Source organism: Haemaphysalis longicornis, unplaced genomic scaffold (assembly GCF_048455015.1).
Source record: "Haemaphysalis longicornis isolate Haplotype H1 unplaced genomic scaffold, Haemaphysalis longicornis Haplotype H1 scaffold_12, whole genome shotgun sequence".
NCBI classification, from domain to species: Eukaryota; Metazoa; Arthropoda; class Arachnida; order Ixodida; family Ixodidae; genus Haemaphysalis; species Haemaphysalis longicornis.
In genome coordinates, this window is record NW_027526225.1 from 34,440,510 (window position 1) to 34,463,870 (window position 23,361).

The following is a 23,361-nucleotide window of genomic DNA, read 5'->3' on the forward strand; positions in this document are numbered from 1 at the left end:
GGGCAGCTTTCTATCAGTTGCAGCAACATATGTTTCGAAATATCTACCTAAATTGCAATGAAAGCAAATATAAACTACAAGTCGTGCCTTCTCCACCGACCGAATCACGCAGTACCGCTCTGTACTGTCGGTAACTCTAGCTTTCATATTAGTTCGAAGCACAAGGCCTGGAAGTGTTATCCGAGACTGTGACCAATAAATGAAATCTTGTTGCCGGAGAAAATTTTAGCCCAACCGTTTGAAATATAGGACATTGGGCTCTTTGCATAAACGGGTGGTGCTATTCGCTGTAATAGACGCACAATGTCTTTTTTTCCGGATTCAAAAGTAGGTCTGCAACGTAATTCGTGGTGGAAGAATGAGAAAGGATCAGTGTTAGTTTTGCAGTTTTGTAGGATCCCGCACCTCAGATGACAGTATTTCTCAACAGAAATTCATGGTAACACCAGGACAAAGTTTTAATTCTGCATTGTAAGCACCAAAGAAAGGAGTTATAAGAACATACTATGAGTAGCACTGTTTTTTTCAGAAGCTCTTGAACAATAAGAGAGTAAACAGAAATAAAAGAACGAATCTTCGCAAGACATAGCGTTGCCAAAACAGATTTTTTTGAAAATGTAAAAAAAAAGAAAAACATTGAATCTGGCGCAAAGACGGTAACAGTCGTATAGGAGGAGCGCTCTTAAATGCCTGTGAAAACTCCTAGTACCAGTGTGTGGCAATTAGGAATCATCTTTGTGGCCGGCGCCATGTACAGGGAAAACAAGCAGCATTTGGACCAATCATATCCTCAACGCTCTTAAAATACTCCCTCCAGCCACTCATAATCGCCCAAGCATTTTAAATATTTTGAAAATGAGTTATGCCTGGAAGCTGGCATGGTTAACGCAACATGGGCAACAACGTTAGAAGCATCCTCTGGTCGAATGATTGGGAAACCATGAAGAAGGAGACTACCAAGCTTTCGTCACCCACTTCTACATGGGTACTTTCTTGTCTTATTCAATAGAACTGCATAATAATTCAATTGTGCACTCATTTGTTGCAGGTTGCAATCATGAATGTTTTCTAAAATCGTTCGTGTGCACTTTGTGAAGAACACTTTACAAACTATTTTGCAAGCTTCCCGCAAGAAAAGTTACCTACTGTCTCTGTGGCGCTCAGGATAAGGTGGACTACGTGGGTGTGGGTTTGCGCTGCAGCTCTCGCCCTTTCTCTCCCCCTGTCCGATATAGACCAACTTCCAAAGAGTCAGTGTTGGTGAAGGCGAGTCTCAGGCAAATTGGGTAATGTTGAGTCGGGCAATTGTCGCCTTCTGGACAGTTGGCCCTCTTATGTGCGAGCTTTGTTTTGCTTTGTTGATTTAAAGCCGTTTTTTTATGTCTCACAATCTTAAACCAGCGACGTGTTAACATATCGTTTTCCAGGAGTAATTAAAATGAGGATTTATGTTTACGTCGTCCTGTTACCTTCTTTTGCGTAATTAGAGCTTATGTCTCTTGTTATGTAGGAATTTATTTTTTCTGTACATATTATATTACAATTATGCGTAATACTTCATTGTTGCGAAGGCGATGTCTGCTCATTTAGACATGAATGATACTGCCTCTCTTAATAAGGTAAAAGACCTATACAAGACTGTCACCACTTCATCCCAAAACGCATTAATTAAGAAAAATGCACACTCAACTACTCTGCTGTTGCCCAGAATGTGTGAGCTACGTTCTCCAATTGTGGCTGAAGAAAGTAAAAAAGTGTTGCAGGCTGTTCAGTTGTACTACGCAGGTTAGGCACATAAGGAAAGTTTAGCGGAGGTCATACTGCTACCGTTTACCTCGAACTCAAGGTTAATCAGGCTCTTGCCACTTGCAGGGAACTTGGCTTTCAGCTTCGGGTGGAGCCTGACGAACTCTTCGATCGACAGCTTGTGGTTCTTGGGGCAAAGTATCTCCACCAGAATATTGTACGCAAAGATGTATTGTTCCTGCAATGTTAGATAGTAAAAAGAAAATTATTGCAATGAACTCCTAATAGTGGTCGTTTGACTGGTGCACGTTACGTTCTCGGTGTACCTTTCTAAAATTGAAAAAGCAAAAATATAAGGAAATGGTTCATGAAGTTTTTGTAAACGCTGCAGCCAGTATTAAAATCCCGGTGAACATTACCTTGCGGTGGTAGACTGAAGGAAGAGTGGTTTTGCAACAGTTTTGGGGCTTTGGGATGACTAAAAACGGTTTTTAATAACCATGCTATCAGCAGTTAATGAATAAAATAAGTGGTTAGTGCATGAAGAAAGAATAAGTGGTTAATAAATTAAAGAAGTTGTTTGTGAATACAGAATGAATAAGCGGTTAATGAGTAACAACTATATTATATGTAAATTTAAATTCGTACATTGAGGATACTTTTGTAAAAAAATTCTACTTACGTAATGTACACGTTCACGGGTGTTTTTTGTTTTTTACACGTCTCCTGGCTAAGCAATTTCGCAAGCTGGTACTTCAAAAAGACGTTTTCTTGTACAAGATACCTTGGCTAGGGTTTATTCTTCGCGACAATTGGACAGCAGTAAAAATTTTACAGACAGAGTTAAACACCAGAGTGACAAACAAGATGTACCTTATTCCCTCCCACGTTTTGTAATTCCTTGTTCATCAAAGGTGTATGCATATCTCAGGATGATGTACACCGGCATTATAGGTTATTACACAGTACCAGACGGTATCATTTCATTCTATCACCTGTGACGTAGATCAAAGTCTAATGCTGCTCACCAATGAATCTACCAGGTCCACTCTGCTTTGCCGCATGGCGTAGAGCTGAGCCACAAGGTCTACTCGACCGTCAGCCTCGGCCTGAGTCAACATGCTGTCCACGAGGACGAACGCACCTGTGCGACCAATTCCGTCACTAGAAAGAAAAAAATGCGAGCAAATATAGTCACACAAGACTGTCATTAGAAGGCTCGAGGTCTTAAACTAACTCGTTGCAGGAATACACAGTTTTTAATATGTGGAATAGTTTGGTAGATATTTAAGGAATTTATAATAAGACAAATATAACAAAGCCATCCTAAGGCTAGGAGAAACTGTACGTATAGCTCATATTGATTGGTTATTTAGATGCAAGATTAAGGGAGCCATACTATCTCAAACAGTGGCAGGGAAAATGAGCCGAAACTCTGACAGGTGACGTGAGAGATAAGATCAGATGACGTGAGAGATAAAATGATAAGTCCTGGCACTTAATCAGGCGAAAAAAAAACACTGAAGGAGCGTTGAAAAAGAAGCTCGGGAAGAAGGAAATAAACGAATTCCGACAAAAGGCAACGCGGCGATGAAAAGGATGAAGTGGAAGATGAACAAAATAAGGAACCGATTTAATGAACATCGAGGCGGGAATGGTGTCATCCGATTAAGAGCTTTTCAACTCATAGCCGTATACTTGCCAGCTTGGCCTGGTTCCTTCCGCAGTGTCTCCTAATTGGCCCGCGATGTTTATTTACACTGAGTTTGCCTCTCCATAAAAATTTGGTTGCAATAGGCTTTCGTTCGCGCGCTTCTCGCGCGTTAAACTCGGTCTACCCTTAACCCCATGTTTTGCGAAGTACATAAAATGTGGAGATGTTTCCGTTTTTAAGCCCATTTCGGAACATGACTAGGTATTGTAATTCTACTTGAACATGTAGAATAGTTCCCGCTTCTGCCTTAAGTGCGCGTGTCGCTTTTTACAATAAATTTCTGAAAACCTAGAAAACTTCACCGAAATGGTCTTGAAGATTTCTATATGCGACTTTGTTTGTATGCAAAGGATATCTGGGTGACCCATGACAGGATTTCGTCCAAAGTAAACAGACCTGCGTATGATTTTAAAGGGACACTAACATCAAGCAGCAAGTTGGTTTAATGCGAACGTCGGACCTTCCTATGGGCACGTTGCACCGCACAAAGTCCGCTGTGAGAGCAGCACTCTTCCTACTAAAGTTCTCTCTAGCGCACGCTAGGGCATCGATAAAAGAGCGGCTTTTTATCGAGTCGTTATCACTCACTGCGTGCAGCATGCTGTGCCAACAATCTACGGGGTTGACACTGAGACAAGGTGTAAAGAAAAATGGCCGTGATGAATGCAACGGTTCCTCCCTGCCTTTTGTATCATCTGCAATCTGACTGGTCGGCTACAACAGCGGCGACTGACGTATTTTCGCCTCAGCCTCATTTACAAGGCAACTGTGTGCCCGTGCGCCTACTGTCGCCTACTGCACAGCTAGACACCATGCAAGGCGCTCGCACGCCTATCGGTTGTCGCTCGCGCACCATTATAAAAATTTTGGACGGCGCACGCAGTCAGACACGAGCACCTAACTTTATGCACAACACGAACGAAGTAACAAAAGCAGCACAATGGTTATACACCAGGTTATACGCCAGCAGCGTATGCCCATGGGAAACTGAAGAGCTTAAAAGCTTGGCTTCCGATATCCCACTAGTAAATAATGAGTGAGTATGAAACGCTCTCTACTACCCAGAAAGAGGAAAAGCTGCAGGTGACGAAGGCAAAACCGCGGATGTTTTAAAGGATGGAGGGGATATGGCCCCGGAAAAGTTGCTGCACTATTTCCAGAATACCTAACGACCTTAAATGTCCCAGGAGTCTGGAGAAATACACGCACAAATATCATTCAGGAGTAAAGAGACAACAAAGACCTAAAAAATTACAGACCCATCAGCACAATCTCAATTGTATACAAGTTGTTTACCAAAGTATTTGTTAACTGCGTAAGTAACAGCCTAGATTCCAAGTCGCCCGGAGAGCAGGCTGGGATTACGAAAGTGTACTCAACATTGCACCACATTTATGTTGTCAATCAAGTAATAGCAAAATCAACCGAGTACACTAACCCCTTTATATGGCATTTATAGATGATGAAAAAGCGTTTGGAGCAGTACGCAACGCACCAGAGCTGGAGGCATTGAAAGTCCCGGGAAAAGGGGAGACTTACGCAACACTTCTATACTACATACATAAAGGATGTACAGGCCGGATATTTCTTCTTTAAGAACACGACCAATTCGCGATCAAAAAGTGCGAACAACAAGGAGATACCATTTCGCCAGAACTATTCACAGTATGCCTGGGGAAGTATTCAAGAAGCATGACTAGGACAGCACACGATTACTAATTAACAGGGGATGCTTAAACCAATTCAGCTTTCAGACATCATTGTCTAGTTAAGTGTGTCTGCGGAACACCTGCAAAAAATATCTGAGGAACTACGATCAGAAAGCAAGGCAGTAGGACCAAAGATAAATATGATAATTGTAAAGTGATGTTGGATAAACATGCCGAAAGCACCGTCTTCAGCTTATGTTACATATGTTACTTGTTCTAAGTAGAAGGGTATATCGATCTCGGGAAAATTGTCAGCGCTAACCCCAATCACGAAATAGAAATTCGGTGCAGAATCGGTATGGGCTGGAGTATTTTCCGCAGACACTGCCAAATATTGAAGAGTAAGCTACCTGTAACTCACAAAAAGAATATACAAGGAATGCGTCCTGCCGGGGATGACAAATAGATGGGAAACTTGGCGCCCTATAAACAAATAGAAAGCAACTTGAGTAAGCTCAACGGGAAATTTAACGAATACTGATGGGAGTCACACTCCGGGACAGGAAACGAGCTCCCTGGAACAGGGTGCGAACTCGAGTAGACGATGTTATAGTTTAAATAGAGAAAGAGAAATGTATATGGCTGGCCACGAAGTTAGATGAGTTGACAACTAGGGACAATTAGGCGGACAATTAGGGTAACAGAGTGTAAACCTAGAGGCGGTTCTGGCAAATCAAGATGATGAAAGGCAAAGACAATATGTTTTGTAGAGTGTATCACCTGACCTCTCGATCAATTGAAAAGGTTCCCCTTAAAACACCATGAACCGATAAGGTTTTATCATAGTGCCAGAGAATGTTCGGAGGCGAAAATTTTAGATCTCCAATCCTGCCAGAAGGATAGCTGGCAACCAGGGCTGTGGGCAGCACAGCAACTTTTTTTTTACTATACGTGGGATGAAAGCAGATCTATAAAAATTCGGCTATAGAAAAACAATAATAAAATCTAGTTTTTTATTCCCTGATGAGGCTATTCAATCACGTATTTAGACTTAAGGAGCTTTTGCATACGTATGGTAGTGCCAGAGTTACGCACTACATAATGCCGCCGTTCAGACTACGGGGAGTGTAATGCCAAGTTAAAATTGTGTGAACCAATTTTAAAAAAACTTCCTCGTGGTTACCCCGGTATATAAAGCACTGGCTTGCATATGAGCTAGCTTACATGCACTCCACAAAAATCGGTTGTATTGTGAAACCTAACATTGTAACCGACATCCTTGTTGCGTGTACCATGCCACCCCACCACAAATACATGTGAGCTACGTGCAGTCAACTATTTAGTGCACTGCCTTTATTTCTACCACTCTTTGTAATTTCTTAGTCCAAAGGTATTTCTCTTTATCTTGAAGTACGCGGAAAGAAATTCACCATAATGATGTTCTAGTCTTGTATTCTCTAGCGTGGCTGAAGCTTAGTTGCGCTTAGAACCTTTCCGTCACAGAGTACATGAAACTTCTACCGCCTTCGAGGCTTCCAGCGGGTGTTTCTTCAAATCGTTTTATGCGAATTAAAGTTTCAGGCATTCCTTTCCAAAGATAGACGATGAACTACTTCAATTTAGTGGTTCCTTTTACAAGCGCATCTTTAACCGGTGCTATCGAACGGTAGTATTTTTAAATGGGAATTTTCTGACCTCACTCAATGCTTCATTCTTACCTCATGACCTACATTCTTAAGATATATCTTGAGACTTTATGGGCGCCGCTTCGTTAAACGAGCGCTGAATAAAACTCCCTGTAATGGTCTAACAGAAGTCCAAAGATTCGGGCAGCGACAACCCACTAATCTTGATTTAAAGCCTATGCTGTGCGTCAAATAGCCTGGTTAGTTTTACAGAAAGCTGTTTACGGCTGGGTTCTGCTGAATTCTTTTTCTGCCTCACAATTCGGCGTCAACAAAACCACTGCCCTCATCCACCACACGCTCGAATCAGGTGTGGTTAGTTTTCTTCGGCTCTCCTAAGGGGACGGAAGTCGGCCGCGCTGGAGCGAAACCGCGCCACCTCACGTTGCTTTGAACCTTCAGGCGCCCCATTGCAGGCGTACGCGTGCTGGTGCACGTTTCTTTGCTTCCTGCTTCCTGGTTACTGCACAGGAAGGCCGAAACTAATTCGGTGGGCCACGAACGGGTTTATTACGGTGCACCAGTGGCGTTGTCATGGCGGTTAATTTTTTCAGCAGAACGGCCGCGTGCATAGTTAAGGTCCAGGATCTTTTTATGACAGCTTCTTCAGCAGCAGAAAAAATGTATCGCCGCAGGGATGTGCCCCCCTTTTCAACATTGAGTGGCAGATCAGTTTTGCTGGTCAGACTCCTTCACAGAGTAGAATAGCTGGTGATTTTTTTAAGATTAGGCTCTACAAAATTATAAATTTAACGAGTGCATCTGGATTTCCGCGGTGAGCAGCACCTGTTAAAATAATGGGAAGCGATTGTGCACAATTTCACTTGTGATCTGGCACGCTATGTTGACGTCTAACTTGTTGAAACATAGGTAATGTAATGGACAAAATATCACAGCTATAATGAGTTTTCTTAAAATGAGTACCGTTGCTCACCTTCAAGAGAACACCCTAAAAGTAAATATTCATTTTTACTCTTGTGATATTATCGGCGCTTAAACGCTCTAAACTAGAGTACAATTTAATGCCTAACGAAGTATGCGGACAAATATTTAATATACACTTGAACCAAACAATCCCTAGGGTGTTTTTTTTTCAAATGGCGTTTTTTATACCTGCAATGCACAATTATAGGGTGCTCATCTCCTGGTAGAAAATCCCGTATTCTTCCCAGAAAAGCTCGAAAAGCCGCTAGGTGTAGGGGAACTCCATGGTCCGGCCACGCTGTGAAATGAAACTGAACTACTCTGCGGGTATTGTCGTCCTGTTGGAAACAGATAAAAAATGAGAAGCAGTGATTAACCTTTGCTTGCCGTGTCAGTGAAACAACTTTGAGGGCATTGTAAATAAAAATATACGCAACCCGCAAACGCTTAAAGGACAAAATGTGAGGAGGAGCTCTTAACAGCGGTATTCATTGGCCCAGAAAGGGTTGAAAGAAGCGTGAATACTGCGCTATTTTGTTGGTTAGATATTTTTACTTAATGACGAATTGATACTGTTAGAAGTATCGTAAAGGATGTCCGTATAGCACAGCAAGCCGAGATCTGAATAACTTGACAATCCGGATCGGCGGTAGTGCGATGGTTTGCGTCAAGACTTCTTGCTTGGTAAGAGCGCAAATAAAACAGGACACAAAAGGAAGAAGGAACGGACATAGCGCTGACTTACAACTGAAATTTTATTGCGGTTGCCAGCGGTTTTGTAGGAACACTGGCAATAACAACAAAAAGGAAAAAATAGAAAAGGAGAACGAAAAGAAAAGTTTTTATACATGATAACACGAAAGGAATAGATACATCACGTATTCCTTGGCGTGTCACGATAAGAATTTTTGGAAGGCATAAAACTCACAGTGGTCATGACGAAACGAGATAAGTACAAATGACATAACAAAAATCATGGTCGCAATCGAACCGTGGGACAGGCCTAAGTAATCTTCATTTACCGGGAGGGGAGCGCTGCGCCAAGTACTGACACTCCTTATCTGAGAGGGAGATAGATGGAGTGCTTACGCATTGTTGTCCTAACTTTAAGATTTCATTGGCTTCTAAAATTTCCCGCACGATTTGGTTGTCATGCTTCCCTATCACTATGCTCTGATCCAGCGCCGGCTGACATTTGGAAACACAATCGCGGCAATGTTTGGCGATTGTTTGGCAATGTTTGGCCAAACATTGCCGCGATTGTGTTTCCAAATGTGTTTCCAAATGACTACCTAAAAATTATTATGTCCGCTGGAATATCGAACACAGGTTGGTATTGACTTTTCCCCTCCACCAGAAAAGCGGCCGCTGGTGCCGGAAATCGAACTCGCGCTTGGGATCAGCAGCACAACGCTTTAGCCACTGAGCCACAGCGCTGTCTCATGGGTCGCTTAAATTTCACTCATGTGTCCAAAGGGCTGCAAATTAGATGGGGACCCCTCACGACGCCATCATCATCACCTTTATTACCATCACTATCATCATTAATAATCAGCGGACGCTAAGAAATGCTAGTGTGATCGAACTCTAACAGCGCACACTTCTTCACTGCTGGTTTACAACCATGGCAGAGAAGGCCGTGGCAGAATCATCGAAACCTCAACATACGTGAACTCTCCAACTCTACCTCTTCGATTGCCTAAGGTACATATTAGCTACAAATATTATGTCTGCACTTAAAGGCAACAGTATGGTCAAACAAAACCACAAAAGTATTTGGCCAGCTGTATAACCTTGTCGAAGTTTAGTGCAGTAACTGCCTGTTTGAAAGTTCAATCATGTGCCTACATAGTGCTGCAGCCAACGAAACCTGCCCAGGGTTTATTTTGCTTGAAGTACGCAGCGTCTGTGAAACGGAACGTTCCCATTCTTGCCAGAAGACTTGCCGTAGGGCCACGCATTGTTGACATACTGAAGATAACGGGCCCTAAAGAGTGCGCCCAGGCCGCTGCTCAGAAAAGAAGGATTTTTGAGGCGTATTCAAATGTTGCACACTGTATTGAGTTTCCAGGGGTATCCTGAGAAATTGTTAGCAACTTCCATGGTATGTTGACTCATCTGCCGAAATGTCATCTGGTAGTGGGTAAAGAAGCTATGATTAAAATTTAAGCGATAATTACATCGTTTCGAAGACCAAGAAATGCCTTTCATACATGGTTATTTTACACTCAGCGGTCCTAATGAGGTAAAAAGATATGGGAAACACCCAGGCGTTGTTACTTTTCATAAAATATTTTTGCATACAAAGCTTTGTTCAAAATGTAAGCTGCACTGTTTGGTAGTTGGCATACACGATTTCTTTTTGTCCGCTGGAAATCTGAATTATCTAAGGTAAATATAAATTGATGCTGCCACTTTGGATGGCTTCAAGTCTACTGAAGTGTTTAAGCGTAGATAACCGATTTTGCAAAACGCTAAAGACACGAACTGGGTCTACGCTCGTTACAAGATACTGTGCCAGCATGTAGATAGATATAAACCACGAATTAGACGTTATAAAAATGCAGTATTTTAATTATACTTTAAACAAAACAATAAGTCTCTCGAGCGAATACAACTATATTTGGTTTTGGTAGTCGCCCTAAGTTTCAGGTACACATTTTCTGATTTTAAAGTGATGAACCTGGTGCTATCGTAACCTTGTTATCTTACTCGTTGTTTTAAATATTTTCGAGGTGTACCATTTCACCCCTGCTTTTCTGTCTGAGTGGGTTCGGTAGGAGATCCCAGAAATTGCAGTGGGTCACAGCACACATTAACAGAGACTTGTAATATCGACAGTGGGGTGCATACATTTCTGAGCTAGAACTCCCTTGTTGCGTAGCTTGCACATCGGTGTACCTGTTTTAACAGTTTCACAGTTTTAGAGTGATGGAAGTGCACCAAGTTGAGGCTGGAGACGCCTGTTGCCCAAATGTTATTTACTGAAGCCAAAACCAGTGCCTACCGATAAAGCTAATTGATTCCGGTCATAGGTACGCATGTCATCAACATGATCAAGAGAGCTCCGATGATTATGAAGGAATGGAAAAAAAATTGCACAAGTAAGAGCCAATAGCTTTCAAATCGCGCAAGACTTTTTGCAGGATCATTAGATATGATCCCATATCTTCAATTTTGAACAAGCCCTAGTTACCCAAATGAATGTAGATCCTTAGGAACCAACTTGAGTTTTAAAGAATTCTGGAAATCGAAGGGTCTTCTAAAGCGTTCTGTAGCACTTTAACTCATGCTTTACCACGGCTGGATAATGATTTGAGCAACCTTTGGCGTTATTACTTTGAGGCATCAGTGTGCTCAGTAGCTTAAAATTGGCATGGTACCCATATTTAATGGTATATTCGAAGACCAGCCATTTCTCTTCAACAGGTGGAGGTACAGCAGGCCTAGCAGCACGTAAAGAATTTCCCAAGTGCAACAGACGCGATAGATTGTAGGGTTTAACGCGGCGACGCAACGCAGGCGATGATGCGCGCCGTAGTGGTGGGATCCGGATTAATTTTGACTTTTGGGGATCCTTAACGTACGCCGAAATCTCGTACACACGGGCGTTTTTGCTTTTCGCCTCCAAAAGAAAAGCGGCAGCCATGGCCGGGAATAGAATCCGCATCCTCGTGCTCAGCAGCACAACGCCTTAGCCACTGAGCCACCGTGGCGGGTGCAACTGACGAGATGCTTATGATGCAGCGTGGTTCCGATAGCCTTCTGTGTAATTAAATTTTGTCTTGCTTACGATGTTTTTTTAAGACACGAAGTTTGTCTGCCCTCGAACAAGCCACAGTACAATCCGCCTTGAAACGACCAGTGTGCCCTCAATACCAACCATGTACTCCTCTTTGAGATTGCCTTCTGCCGCCGCCGGTATGACATGCTGTCGAAGGCGCTTCACGAGCACTGGCTTGGACGGGAGGCCTCCGTTTTGGATCGATGCCATGGGTAGATATTCGCCGGTGTCGATGATAAGCGTATTCTGTGACTCTGACAGGCTGTTTTCTTTCACTGTAACATGAATAAAATTGCTGTCTTGTAGGTTTACCACGAACAGACGTACACTGTCTAAGCTGGAGCAGCGTTAACCCACCTATTGTCTCTTGCAGTCTTAATGCACGACGATTTAGTCACAACTGCTGCATTCCTCTCCATATTAAGGGGGAACCAAAGTCATCGAAATTTGTTTGAACAGTTTTTAGCTAGAAATATTGAGATAGTTCACGCAAAAGTCGAATCTGATGTTCGACCTTACCCTGTGCACGACTGTGCGCATTCATTACTTACGCTTTTTCAGATTTTACTGACAAAAAAAGGTGTGGGGAAAATAAACACCACACGGGTAGATTAATTTTAGAAAAGAAAAACGAGATGTTAAGTTCAGCTAAAAGGCAAATTGTTTACGGTCTCTTCAGAACGCGACAATCCAGATTGATGTACACTATTCCGTTTAGTTGTGCTATTCTGGCAAAGAGGAATGATAGAAAATAAAATTTTCGGCTGGGCAATAAAAACAATTGAAAAAAGGTTTGGTTGTTTTGTTGCAATACGAAGGTTCTTTCTCGGGAAATATTTCTCTAGACGGCTTAACAGGTAAAACCCGGAGACTCAGCCGGGGTGAGCCCATAAGAACGTTAGAACGTGTCTGTAGGGCTGCATTGATCAAAAATGTACAAAAACGCCGTACATAATATTGAGAGAGAGGTAGTGGGCTCATTTGACACCTCAAATGCACAAAAAGTGCGGGAGAGCAGACTGAATCCAACTAGAATAGTTTTCACTGCAAGACTGAAATAGCGCAAACATTAGTTTAGGCAGAAAATAAAAATAACTATATTCAGTAGCGAACACTGCAATCAGTAAAGGAGGCTTTCGTTCACTCCCTAGATTTTGAATTCAACAAAATATAGCAGTTACAAACCACACCAGTTATGAGCCTTATTTTTAGGGATGGGCGAATATTCGGTATTATCGAATATTCGATCGAATAGCTCTCTATTCGTTATTCGCTTCGATCCGAATGCAGGTATTCGATATTTTCGAATTATTCGATGCTCCCGAATAGGCAGCTAAAAGCCAAGCTTTTCGGTCAAGCTTTTTGAGAGTTACCCCAGGCTTGGCTCAAGACCCACCGACGCGGACATTTCTATTATCAGTGCCGGCACTGCCGAGTTGCTGCCTTGCCTAGAGGTTCGACGAAGCTCTCGGCCGCCAGCACACTTAAGTTAAAAAAAAAAGGCGGCACTGAAACGACACCGCTCCGAACATAGCGGCACCAAGCCAGCAGACTTGTACAGGCCGCCATTTTGAATAGGCATGCCGCCATTTTGAATAGGCTCGCACAGCGCGTCAGTACGCCGCACTAGGCGAGCCTATTCAAAATGGCGGCCAGCCACTTGCGCTTTGCTTGGCTACGGCCGAGGATACTAGTGGCTACAATACTTCTTTTTTTAGCGGGGCTTCTAGGCGGCGCTTAACTCTGCGAGTTTCTAGGCGGCGCTTAAACTTGTGAATAAGCAGCCGGCGGAAACTGCTGCACCTAGAGCATGTGGCGCAACAGGCATTTCTTCATGAAAACTTGTGAATACAGCAAAGGAAAGCTGTGTGTAAGATTTTGCAATAAATGTTCAACTGGTAATAGTTTTACACAATGATGTGCCTACGTGAGTTCTAATTATTAGAAAAAAATGTGTACATTATTCAGGTCACAAGTTGCTCATTTGTCTTTGTGATTTGCAATGTGTACTATTCGAACTATTCGATTCGAAATTATTCGACCAAATCACTATTCGCTTCGAATTCGCTTCGAACCTCAAAATCTATATTCGCCCATCCCTACTTATTTTATTTACCATTACGAAAATGCACTTAGTGCATTTTACTGAACTCATGTCCATGTTGTCTGTCGCAATGCCAAACAGAAATACCAAGCAGAGAGTTGGGTTGAGCAATATATAAGTAGATGTGGGAAAAAATTATGTCCCTTTAAAATAACACCAAAGTTTTCATCTGAACGCCGATATTTGGTCACGAATTGTGTTCATGAACCGGGAAAGGTTTTTACGCAGCCTACAAAAAGAATACCTGCAGTGCAATCGTTCACACATATTCGCCCGACTCGACCACTATTTTCCCAAGACGTGAAAAAATCCAGATATTTTTCTTGAAATCAGCGCCAAATGGTTAATACGTATAGCATGGTGGTGATGAAGTGTTATTTTCAAAGCTCTTACAGTACTTCCCAGCATTTCTGTTGTAACTAGGCTAGAGTTTATACCACCAAAACTATTCTATAAAAAGTTTTTTTTTCAAATGCGTTGAAAAAACTTTACTCGGAAACTGGAGGATGTGTGCACAGTTGTTTCACCAACTATATCATAAGGGCAGTCCCAGGTTTATAAAAATACTATTTCTTGCAGCTTGTTGCTGTTATAGTCCTTAACGGTATGGCTGGCTTTTTATGACTCTGTTTAAAAAGTCGCTTTTTTACAGCGACACAGCTTAAACGGCACCGTGTTTTTTATCCGTCCTTTTGAATGAGAGCTTCAAAAAGTCAGCACTTACACTTGGAGAGTTTCGTTACGTTTTCCTTAAGGGCTTGCATCCTGGGAATATCCGACTTGTTGGCTACAGCTGCTTTTTTGCTGAAATGAAGCGAACAGTTTTCGCGTGTTACATCCTTGGAGGGGAGTATACTAAGTATGCATAGTTCGGAGGCGTCTTCCTGCAGGAACGCCAGCGATGGTTTATATAATTCAAAGCATAATCAATGCGGCATGCCCGGCTTTTGTAGACAACCGAAAAACATTCCGCCTGTAGTGTACGTATTATACGTGCTTGTTTCAAATGAACCTGCCTAAACAATACCCCGCTGGCAATTCACGTTAAAAAGTTCTGTATTACATAGACTTTTAAACCTTTACAATATCTCGCTCAGTTTGCGTTTAAGTGTTCGTTCAAAATATCAGAAAACCAGGCGAGATTTTTGCTTGTACTGCTTAAAATAACGGGCGTAGTTTAACCAATTCAGTTGAAGCCGTCTAGGGTTAGAGGGAAGAAATTTTTCGGCGCAAGGTTTTGTAAGACCTGTTGCAAGACAATGCATTGCATGGCCAGCATTTGGCCTTGTATTGGTATCTAAGAGGCGCAAACCGAAAAACCAGGATCTGTGTAACCACAGTGAGAAGTCCTTTACATCGAGCCATTTACTTTTGTTAAACTCCAAAGAGGTATTTTTTCAATTAGGTAGTTCCTCATCTGATTTCTCGTACGCCTCCCAGTCACGAGTATTGCAAGGCTTGGCCCCCCCAGGTACCCACGTATACAATGTTTTAAGATTTACGTGTACGCAGGTATACAAGATTTCAGAATTCCGAATTCCTAGACGTTTCATGACTCCATCGTCGGAACATGCGTATAGCGTGCGGCAGTTCGTTAGTTTTTAACCAATGGCACAAAGCTTAATAAAATCCTCTTGGACACGATCGGCACTCAAAATTGTTGTTCTCTGTCACCTCGTTGCCCTAAAAGAACATTTGTCTTTGTACGTAATACATCCGACATCCTAACACCACCATCCAATGCATAGCAGCTTCTTGGCTGTTAGGCTACCGATAATTTGCATTTGTAAGCTAAAATCTCGTACTATAAACTTCTACCCCCTTTAGTGGCTTCGCAAACTATAAAACTGAGTTCGTAAAAGTGATCGTGAAAAGTCTTTTATACGCTCCTATATTTCTCCTCCATTTCCCCGTAGCTTTACACCAGCCACCATTCACTTCCAGTCTTTAAAAGCACTAACATGCATGCACCTTATACGGCAAGTCTTCTCTGCACAAGGCTACTTCGGCATTAAAAATGCAAGCTATGTTTGGCAACCTCTTGACTGCTTTACTGTCGTCAAAATCGTTGCCTTCCACTTGTTCGCACTAATGGTTTCATTGGTTAAAAAAAGGGCAGTAATAAATTTTGCACTGAGATTGCTACTTTGCGCAATTCTGTATCCACGGAATCTATACAACACCTACTGTACGAAACAACTGTCCTCGGGCTGTCAAATGTTGCATTCTAGTTTTATAGTTTATACAAAGAGGAAGCACGCTTAGTTACCAAGCTATGTGAACTCACCGGAGATAGTACCGTGTTAAAGACCCGGCCACGATGATAAGAATCATAATCACGGCTACACCTCCAATGATGGCGCCAACATCCGCTGCGTTGCTGCTACTGTTCACTGCATGGGACGCACTGGCAGATTACATTGCACCCCAAATGTTCAAAGATAGTTTTGTTTTCATCTCAGCAAAAAAGGTATAGCGTTTTTTCAAGCAGGCATGCGCACTCACCTATAACAGTAGCACTCAGGCGATACACGTGGAGCACTTCCTGTGAATTTTGATTGAGGAATGATGTTTACCTTGCGTAAGACGAGCAGCCGTTTTTGCGGGAAGGTCGGAAACGTTTGGAAGAGAAGTTTACCAATCACATAGAAATCATATTACTCCTTTGATAATATAGTAAGATAGAATTTCAATTTTCCTAGCACATTGATGTGGACACTTTTTGAGCACATTTGTGGGTTTTTTCTGGGCTTCCGAAGGCCCGTGCATACAACATTGAGCCCTTAATCTTAAGAGTCAAGGCCTTGTAATTGAAACATCGGATTCTGTTGGTGTGACTACGTTTTGGGCAGCATCTTGATACCCCCTCCAACCTCTTGAAAATCACCGAAGGACGCATATCACTAGGCCACGATGTGACACATCGGAATAAATCACACAGGGAAAAAAATAGCAGTGTTTTTCTTGAATGGTTGGCTATTGGAACAGAAGCAAGCGTTTGTCTAATAGACTTAGTTGCATGAAATTTGATGAAACGTTGGCAACAATCGTGGTATCTACCTTGTTCGAAGTTTCCTTCTAAGTATGCATGTATGTATGTATGTATGTATGTATGTATGTATGTATGTATGTATGTATGTATGTATGTATGTATGTATGCATGTATGCATGCATGCATGTATCTATGTATGTACGCATGAATGTATGTATGTATGTATGTATGTATGTATGTATGTATGTATGCACGCATGTTGTATGTATGCATGTATGTATGCATGCTTGCATCCATGTATGTACGCGTGCATGTATGGACGCACGTATGTGTGTATGTATACATGTATGAATGTATGTACGTATGTACAACCTTGTCGAATTTTTCTAGCCCAATACAAATCCTTCCCGACCACAAAAAATTCAAAAGTAACCTTTACCTTTAATTGTGACAAAATAGTTTATCATAGTAAGAAAGAAAGGTGTTTTCCCTAGCTTTCCGGCGTAAACACTTTCAACCTCGCTTGTGATTTAACCTTGTACATTAAATGATTGCGTTCGGCGCATTGCGGCTTGGCCTAGAAGCTGTTGAAATAGACTGTACGTATGTACGTATGTATGCATGCATGGTTGTATGCATGTATGTTATGTATGTATTTATGTAGCTAATTCAGCAAGATTACGTTAAAATTGGAGTCAGTATGATTCTAATGAGGCAATCTTTCGAATGAATTAAACTTGTGTTTTGTCTGCATGGTACCTTTTATTGCCAGCGTTCCCTGGCCCACGCTTGCAGTCCGGCGGAGTACACGAGCGATGCTACATGTATTTGCTCTGCCTATTTAGGAGCCGCCCCGAGGGAATTCTCGTTTCCTGCTGCCTGTGCTTGAACCGTGCCTGCCTCTACCACCTTGACTTGTCGCCGGTGACTTCATCGTAACATCTTAACTGGCTGCTACGCTTGGCGACTATCAACCGGCGGTATCGGCGGGGGCGCAACAGACCACGTGCAGCGATGCCGAGTGAAAGCGCTTAAAAGCCAGCGTTCCCTGGGCCGCGCTTGCAGTCCGGCGGAGTACACGAGCGGTGCTACATGTATGTCCTTTGCCTATTCAGGCGAGACCTTTGAACGGCTCCTTTCTCCGCGAGACTGCAACAGGGCTTGCTCATTTTACCTAATCGCTACCGTGTTTGCGTAACCATTTACCGTGTTACCGGACGACGGAGTTTCCGTTTACCGATGAAAACGGTAGGGCACGTTTTAGCACTGCGTTTGCGGTTTGCGTATTCTCGCCACCGTGGTGAAGGTAGCGACATCTGATGAATTAGTCTCAAAGCAAATCACGCATAATTCTGTTGCTCATATCTACTTGCATTTGTTTAAAGTAACTTGAATATTTCACTTTGCGGGTGAAGCATTCACACTAACTGTAGTTGTTTTGAGAATACTGTAGCCACCACTTGTAGAGCTTTAAAAAGAAAACGTGTTGATGGCACCATCTACTGAGTACAGTGAGCATCAAGGTACAATAGAATTCGCCCCCGCGCTAAATATTTACGCAAGAAATTAGTAAAATGTGTCGTAGTAATTACTCAATAACCTACCCTACCTTGCCCAGCACAATTTCCGAGGCCTAAAAGCACTTTGCAAGCTACGAACGTATCTGAAATATTTGAGGCAGGGAAGGCTTAGCACGAGTAGGGACGGCCATTTTCGTCGCCCGTCTGAGAAAAATGCCGTTTGGCGCTCTCGTGAGTTATATTTAACCAAAAAAGCGTAATAATCAGCATCAACTAAGATTAATTTTATCGGCTGTACCAAGCATAAAGCGTAGAGTGCACTACATTTGCTGTAATCAATACGCGACGGTACACTTCGTCTGCTCAGGAAGCTCACTGGCGATGGTAAAGCCAGTGCCCGTAAGTTACCGTTCACGGTAACTCTCGCGCATGCGCAGTGGACTCTTGCTAACGCGGTAAATGGTAACGTAAACACGGTAACGCTATACTACAACTCCCTAATATCATTCTGGGTCCCTGAAGACTCATTGTTGATGATGTTCGTTTAGAAGCGCAGCAGTTGTTTTGTCCGATCCCGTACGCGGTGTCTCCTTTTCAGATAGAGGCGAAAAGCAACAAGTCCAGTTTTAATTGCAGATAACTCTATGGGCTCGCCTTGTCGTCGTATCTCGCTAACGATCCATGCGACTGCCAGAATCAGGCGGTGCAGCGAGATAACGTACCCGAGTAGAGCCTGCTGTCCCGTCGTCATGAAGTAACGCCGAGACTTCGAAAACCACGCTGTTTAGATAGTCATAACCGTTCGAAACTCGTGAACCGCTGGCGCCTGTCCTATATTTTACCGTTGTTTAGGGCAAGGAAAACTGCAGTTACAGTTGAGGCAAAATATCCCTGAGTACCGGCCAGCTCCCACGTTCATTTAGTTAGGAACGCTCGTTGCGTTGGGTTTCACGATAGCAAGAGGAAAAAGTGACCGCGGAAGAAAAATTGCAGGTACGGAATTCCGCAAAAAGACTTTTTGCGCATATTTTACGTTTTGAAATCACACAAAACAGCTCCAGCATACAAAATTGAAGCAAGCACATAAAGAACAGAACTCCCGCTGGCGCCGGTTCAGGCGGGGGGTGCGCGAGCACTGCAAAGGCGGGAAATATGAATTGCATATTTATCAAAAGAGAAGTGAGACAGGGCAGCAAATAGTGTGACGGGTGGTAGCAGAGAGCGGATAACAGCGCCACCCCCCATTATGGCTATTCACTGCTCTGCACTTCCGACAGCTTTCACATCAAGTGGAACGGCTTTAACTTTGGTTAGAGATCTCGGAGCACGTTAAAGATTCTCAGGTGCTAAAAATTAATTTGGAACCCTCCACTACGGCGAGCCGCACAGCCAAGTTGTAGCTTCGCCGCGTTAAACCCAATGATCTTAATCATCCGTTGCCGTGGCTACCTTCGCTATATCCGTAAGAGCTAGCGCATACTTCCTCATACTTATAAACAAACATAGGTTTCGTGATTTTGAGACGCACAGAAAAGCAACTGGGAAGAACCATGTTAATTGTAATGGCTTCACATGTACAAATGTTTCTTATTCACTCGCTGAGGCGAGGCTGCGTACAAACAAAGGAAAAATAAAGATTGGCAGACGGCGGTGTTTTCCAACCAAAATAAACAATGTGGTTGTCACCAAGACAGGTCACTTCTATTGATATTGTAGGATCTGCACTAGAACAGAGATTCAGCGTATGCGCTTTACTTTTGTTGAGGCGAACTGAATTAGCTCTGGCCAATCTAGTCCGATCTCACCACTTCCCCATGACAGCGGAATTAAATGCACTATGAAGACAAAATACAAGCAGCATTGTTTCAACATAAAGGCTGTTTGGCTCAATATCTAACAAAATTTTGTCGATAAATTTCAAGAAGTAGGCTTAAAAGAAAAAATGTGACGAATGAGACGTCACAGATTGTTGTTAGTGCGATTGGCGGCCGTCTTCCTAAGCCGCCGCCAAGATACATGCATGGACGAATGCATTAGGGCCTCTACATTCGTTTCATCCTATCACTTGAATTCTAACGCGAAGTTAAGAAACTTATAACTATGTTCTTATTGTTTCTCTCTTTTGCGTTTGTGGTGCCACTACTTAGTCACTGCTGACATAAACGCAGCGCGAGATTCAAAACCTGCTTTCATAATATTTCATAATGTTCAGGTAAAAACACGTGCGGCGGCTGAAATAGAGCTAATATAGTTAGCAAAAGCCACTTTTTATAAATTGAACAAGTTTTTATTTTCTTTCCTCATCATCCTTATCATCATCATCAGCCTGTCTACCCTCACGGTAGGGCAACGGCCTCCCATAGATATCCAATTATCCTGGCGGTTCTGTGCTAACTGCGACCAATTTCTCCCCACAAACTTCTTGATCTCATCGGCCCACCAAACTTTCGGTCGCCCCCTTGCCACGCTTGCCTTCTCGAGGGATCCACTCTGTTACCCTTAATGACCAATGGTTATCATGCTTTCGCATTATATGCCCGGAGCACGCGTATTTCTTCTTAATTTCTTGTAATATGTCCTTAACACGCGTTTGTTCCCTGAACCACACCGCTCTCTTCTTGTCCCTTAATGTTACACCTATCACCTTCAGTTTCAAGGCCCGCTGAGTCGTTCTCAATTTAAGTTGAACACTCTTAGTAAGCCCTGAAGTTTCTGCCCCTTAGGTGAGTACCGGTAAGATGCAACTGTTATACACTTTCCCCTTTAGGGACAATGGCAGGCTGCCATTCATTAAACTCAGAATGCCTGCCGAATGCGCTCAACCCGATTCTTATCCTTCTAATTATCTCTGTCTCATGGTTCGGATCCGCAGTCACTACTTGGTCTAAGTAGATATATTCGCTTCCCACTTCCACTGGCTCACCACTTATCTCAAAACACTCTGCTCCCCGGGGTTATTGAGCATTACTTTAGTTTTCTGCATGTTAATTTTTAACACCATGATTCTCCTCTGCTTATCCAGTGCGGTAAGCATGTTTTGCGATTCGTCCCCCGAGTGACTTAGGCAGGCAACGTCATCAGCAAATCTGAGGTTAATGAGGTACTCTCCTTTAAACCTTGCGCCCATATGTTCCCAATCCAATGTTCTGAATACCTCTTTCAAACACGCTGTGAATACCATTGGAGAGATTGTGTCTCCTTGCCTCACGCCCTTCCTTATAGGTATTTTACGGCTCTCCTTATTTTTGCATGGCCCATTTAAAGAATAGGGACTTAGCTAGTAGCCTCCAGGTAATGAGTGAGCAGGTTCATGGCTGATTTCTTCTCTGAAGCCCAGAATAGGTCTAATAAGTCCTAATATCTGGCAAACTGTACTTCCAAAGCAGTCCATTATTTCCGCAGCATTACGCGCACCAGCCCGACAGTTTACCCTAAGTATTCAATGCTCTGGTTTTATGCCACAGGTTTTTTAGGCGTTTTTATTTACGTCGCAGAAATTTAATTACATCCTTCGGTTCGTGCGGACAGGTCTTTGCTGCTACCAGATAAACACCAAAACAACATGGTAACGTGCCAAAAAATTTGTCGGAAAATTTATAAGGGCAGCGGTGTTTTCATTTCCACATCTTTATTGTGGGTGTACACGGTGATTGCCGCGATATTATCTGCCAATATAAGCAGCCGAGAAGAGTTCGGTTTCGAAGAAATCTGTCAGAGCACCTTATAAATCACAGAATAGCATGCCATGTTCACAAAAATCAATAATGACCGCACTTACTGCAAGCGTTAATGAGCTGCCCGCGAGATAATTTCAACCGGGGATAGGCTAGTTTCTGCCAAAAACTGCGTGCATCGGCACTGCACGGTGTGTAGAAAAAAAACAAATTTAAAAAAACTGAACCCTGCAACAGAGCCTACGTTTGGGTGAAAGCTTTCTAGCTCGCAATGTAAAGTAGGCATCTTGAGAATCGTCATCAACAGCATAATTAGGTCCACTGCAGAACGAAGGCTTCTCCCACTCACCCCTACCCGCTCCCGTCCTGTGGTGCCCGAGTCCATTATTGGCCTTTATATATCCGTATTTCGTTTTTCCATCGGGTTACTCGCCTTCCCCGTCTTCTAGTGCGATCCTCATGGTTCACCCGTTGTCAGTTCGTCTCAGTACAACGACATCCCAAGTCCATTTCTTCTTGTTAATTTGAACTAGTGTGCTCCCTGATCCAGTGTTACTCCGATCATTATTTGCTCCATGGCCCCTTTATAAGACCTGAGTTTGCATTGCAGTTGTTTGGTAAGGCACCAAGCTTCCTCTTCCTATGCCATCCCCAGTAAAACGCTTTGGTTAGGTTACTGTTCGTTATTTGTGAGTGCTTGCCGACTGTGCCCCAACTCATTCCAATTCTGCGCCGGATTTTTTTGTAGTGGTTGTGATCAGACAGACGATCTGACCGAGGTACTTAATTTTTTCTACTTGTTCTAGTGTTTCACTTATTTATGATTACTTTATAGCATGCTTATTTATGATTACTTGGGATGTATTCACATATATTTTAACACTACCTCGAAGCTTTGCGACTGTACATTTCGATAATTTTTTGCGGTTGTTCTGCCGATTCACTAAGGAAGACTATGTCGCCTGCAAACCACAGATGACTCAAGCATTCCCAGTTTATACGTAAACCTGCGCATTCCCGGTCAAGCTTCCGATATCCCCGCCAAACATGCTGTAAACAATTTTGATGAAATCGTATCTCTTTGTCGCTCCCCCTTTTGGATAGGGAACTTTTTGCTTTGCTTGAGAAGTGTTATCCCGCCCGTACATTCCTTATATAAGTAGTGTAGGAGTCTTTTATAGGTCTCATGTATTCCTTCATCCTTTAACGCTTCCAGTGCTGTTCGCGGAGTCTTTCGAATCCTTAATCGTGTGTTTTCATAGTCAACCTTTCTGTATGCCCCGTTCAGATACGCTGTCAATAGTTCTGGAGGCGTGGTATCTCCCGGTCCTACTTCCGTTTGGATCGGGAATTTATCCGTTTTCTTGTGAACTGTTATCCTGCTCTTATATCCTTTATATAGTCATGTAAAGTCTTTTGTAGGTCTTTCTATTTTCCGGTTTGTCAATGCTTATGACACAGCTACTGTGTGTACTGAATCCAACGCTTCCTTATAGTCTATAAATGCCATGTAAAGGTGTTTAGTGCATTCTGCGGATTTTTATATCGCTTCATTGACAACATAGATGT

At 42.8% G+C, this 23,361-nt stretch overlaps 2 protein-coding genes across 2 annotated transcripts in view; both read right to left on the reverse strand.

Moving 5' to 3' along the window:
* Positions 1-8,047, reverse strand: part of LOC144162557 (receptor-type tyrosine-protein phosphatase alpha-like) — a 33,806-nt gene extending 25,759 nt beyond the window's left edge. Inside the window, exons 1-3 of the mRNA XM_077693147.1 lie at positions 7,908-8,047; positions 2,775-2,910; positions 1,835-1,984 (exon numbers count right to left, since the gene is read on the reverse strand). Of these exons, the coding sequence (XP_077549273.1) occupies positions 1,835-1,984; positions 2,775-2,867 (243 nt within the window). The 5' untranslated portion in view covers positions 2,868-2,910; positions 7,908-8,047. The remainder of the gene's footprint in view (positions 1-1,834; positions 1,985-2,774; positions 2,911-7,907) is intronic.
* Positions 1-23,361, reverse strand: part of LOC144162556 (uncharacterized) — a 419,428-nt gene that overhangs the window by 298,835 nt on the left and 97,232 nt on the right. The window lies entirely within an intron of this gene.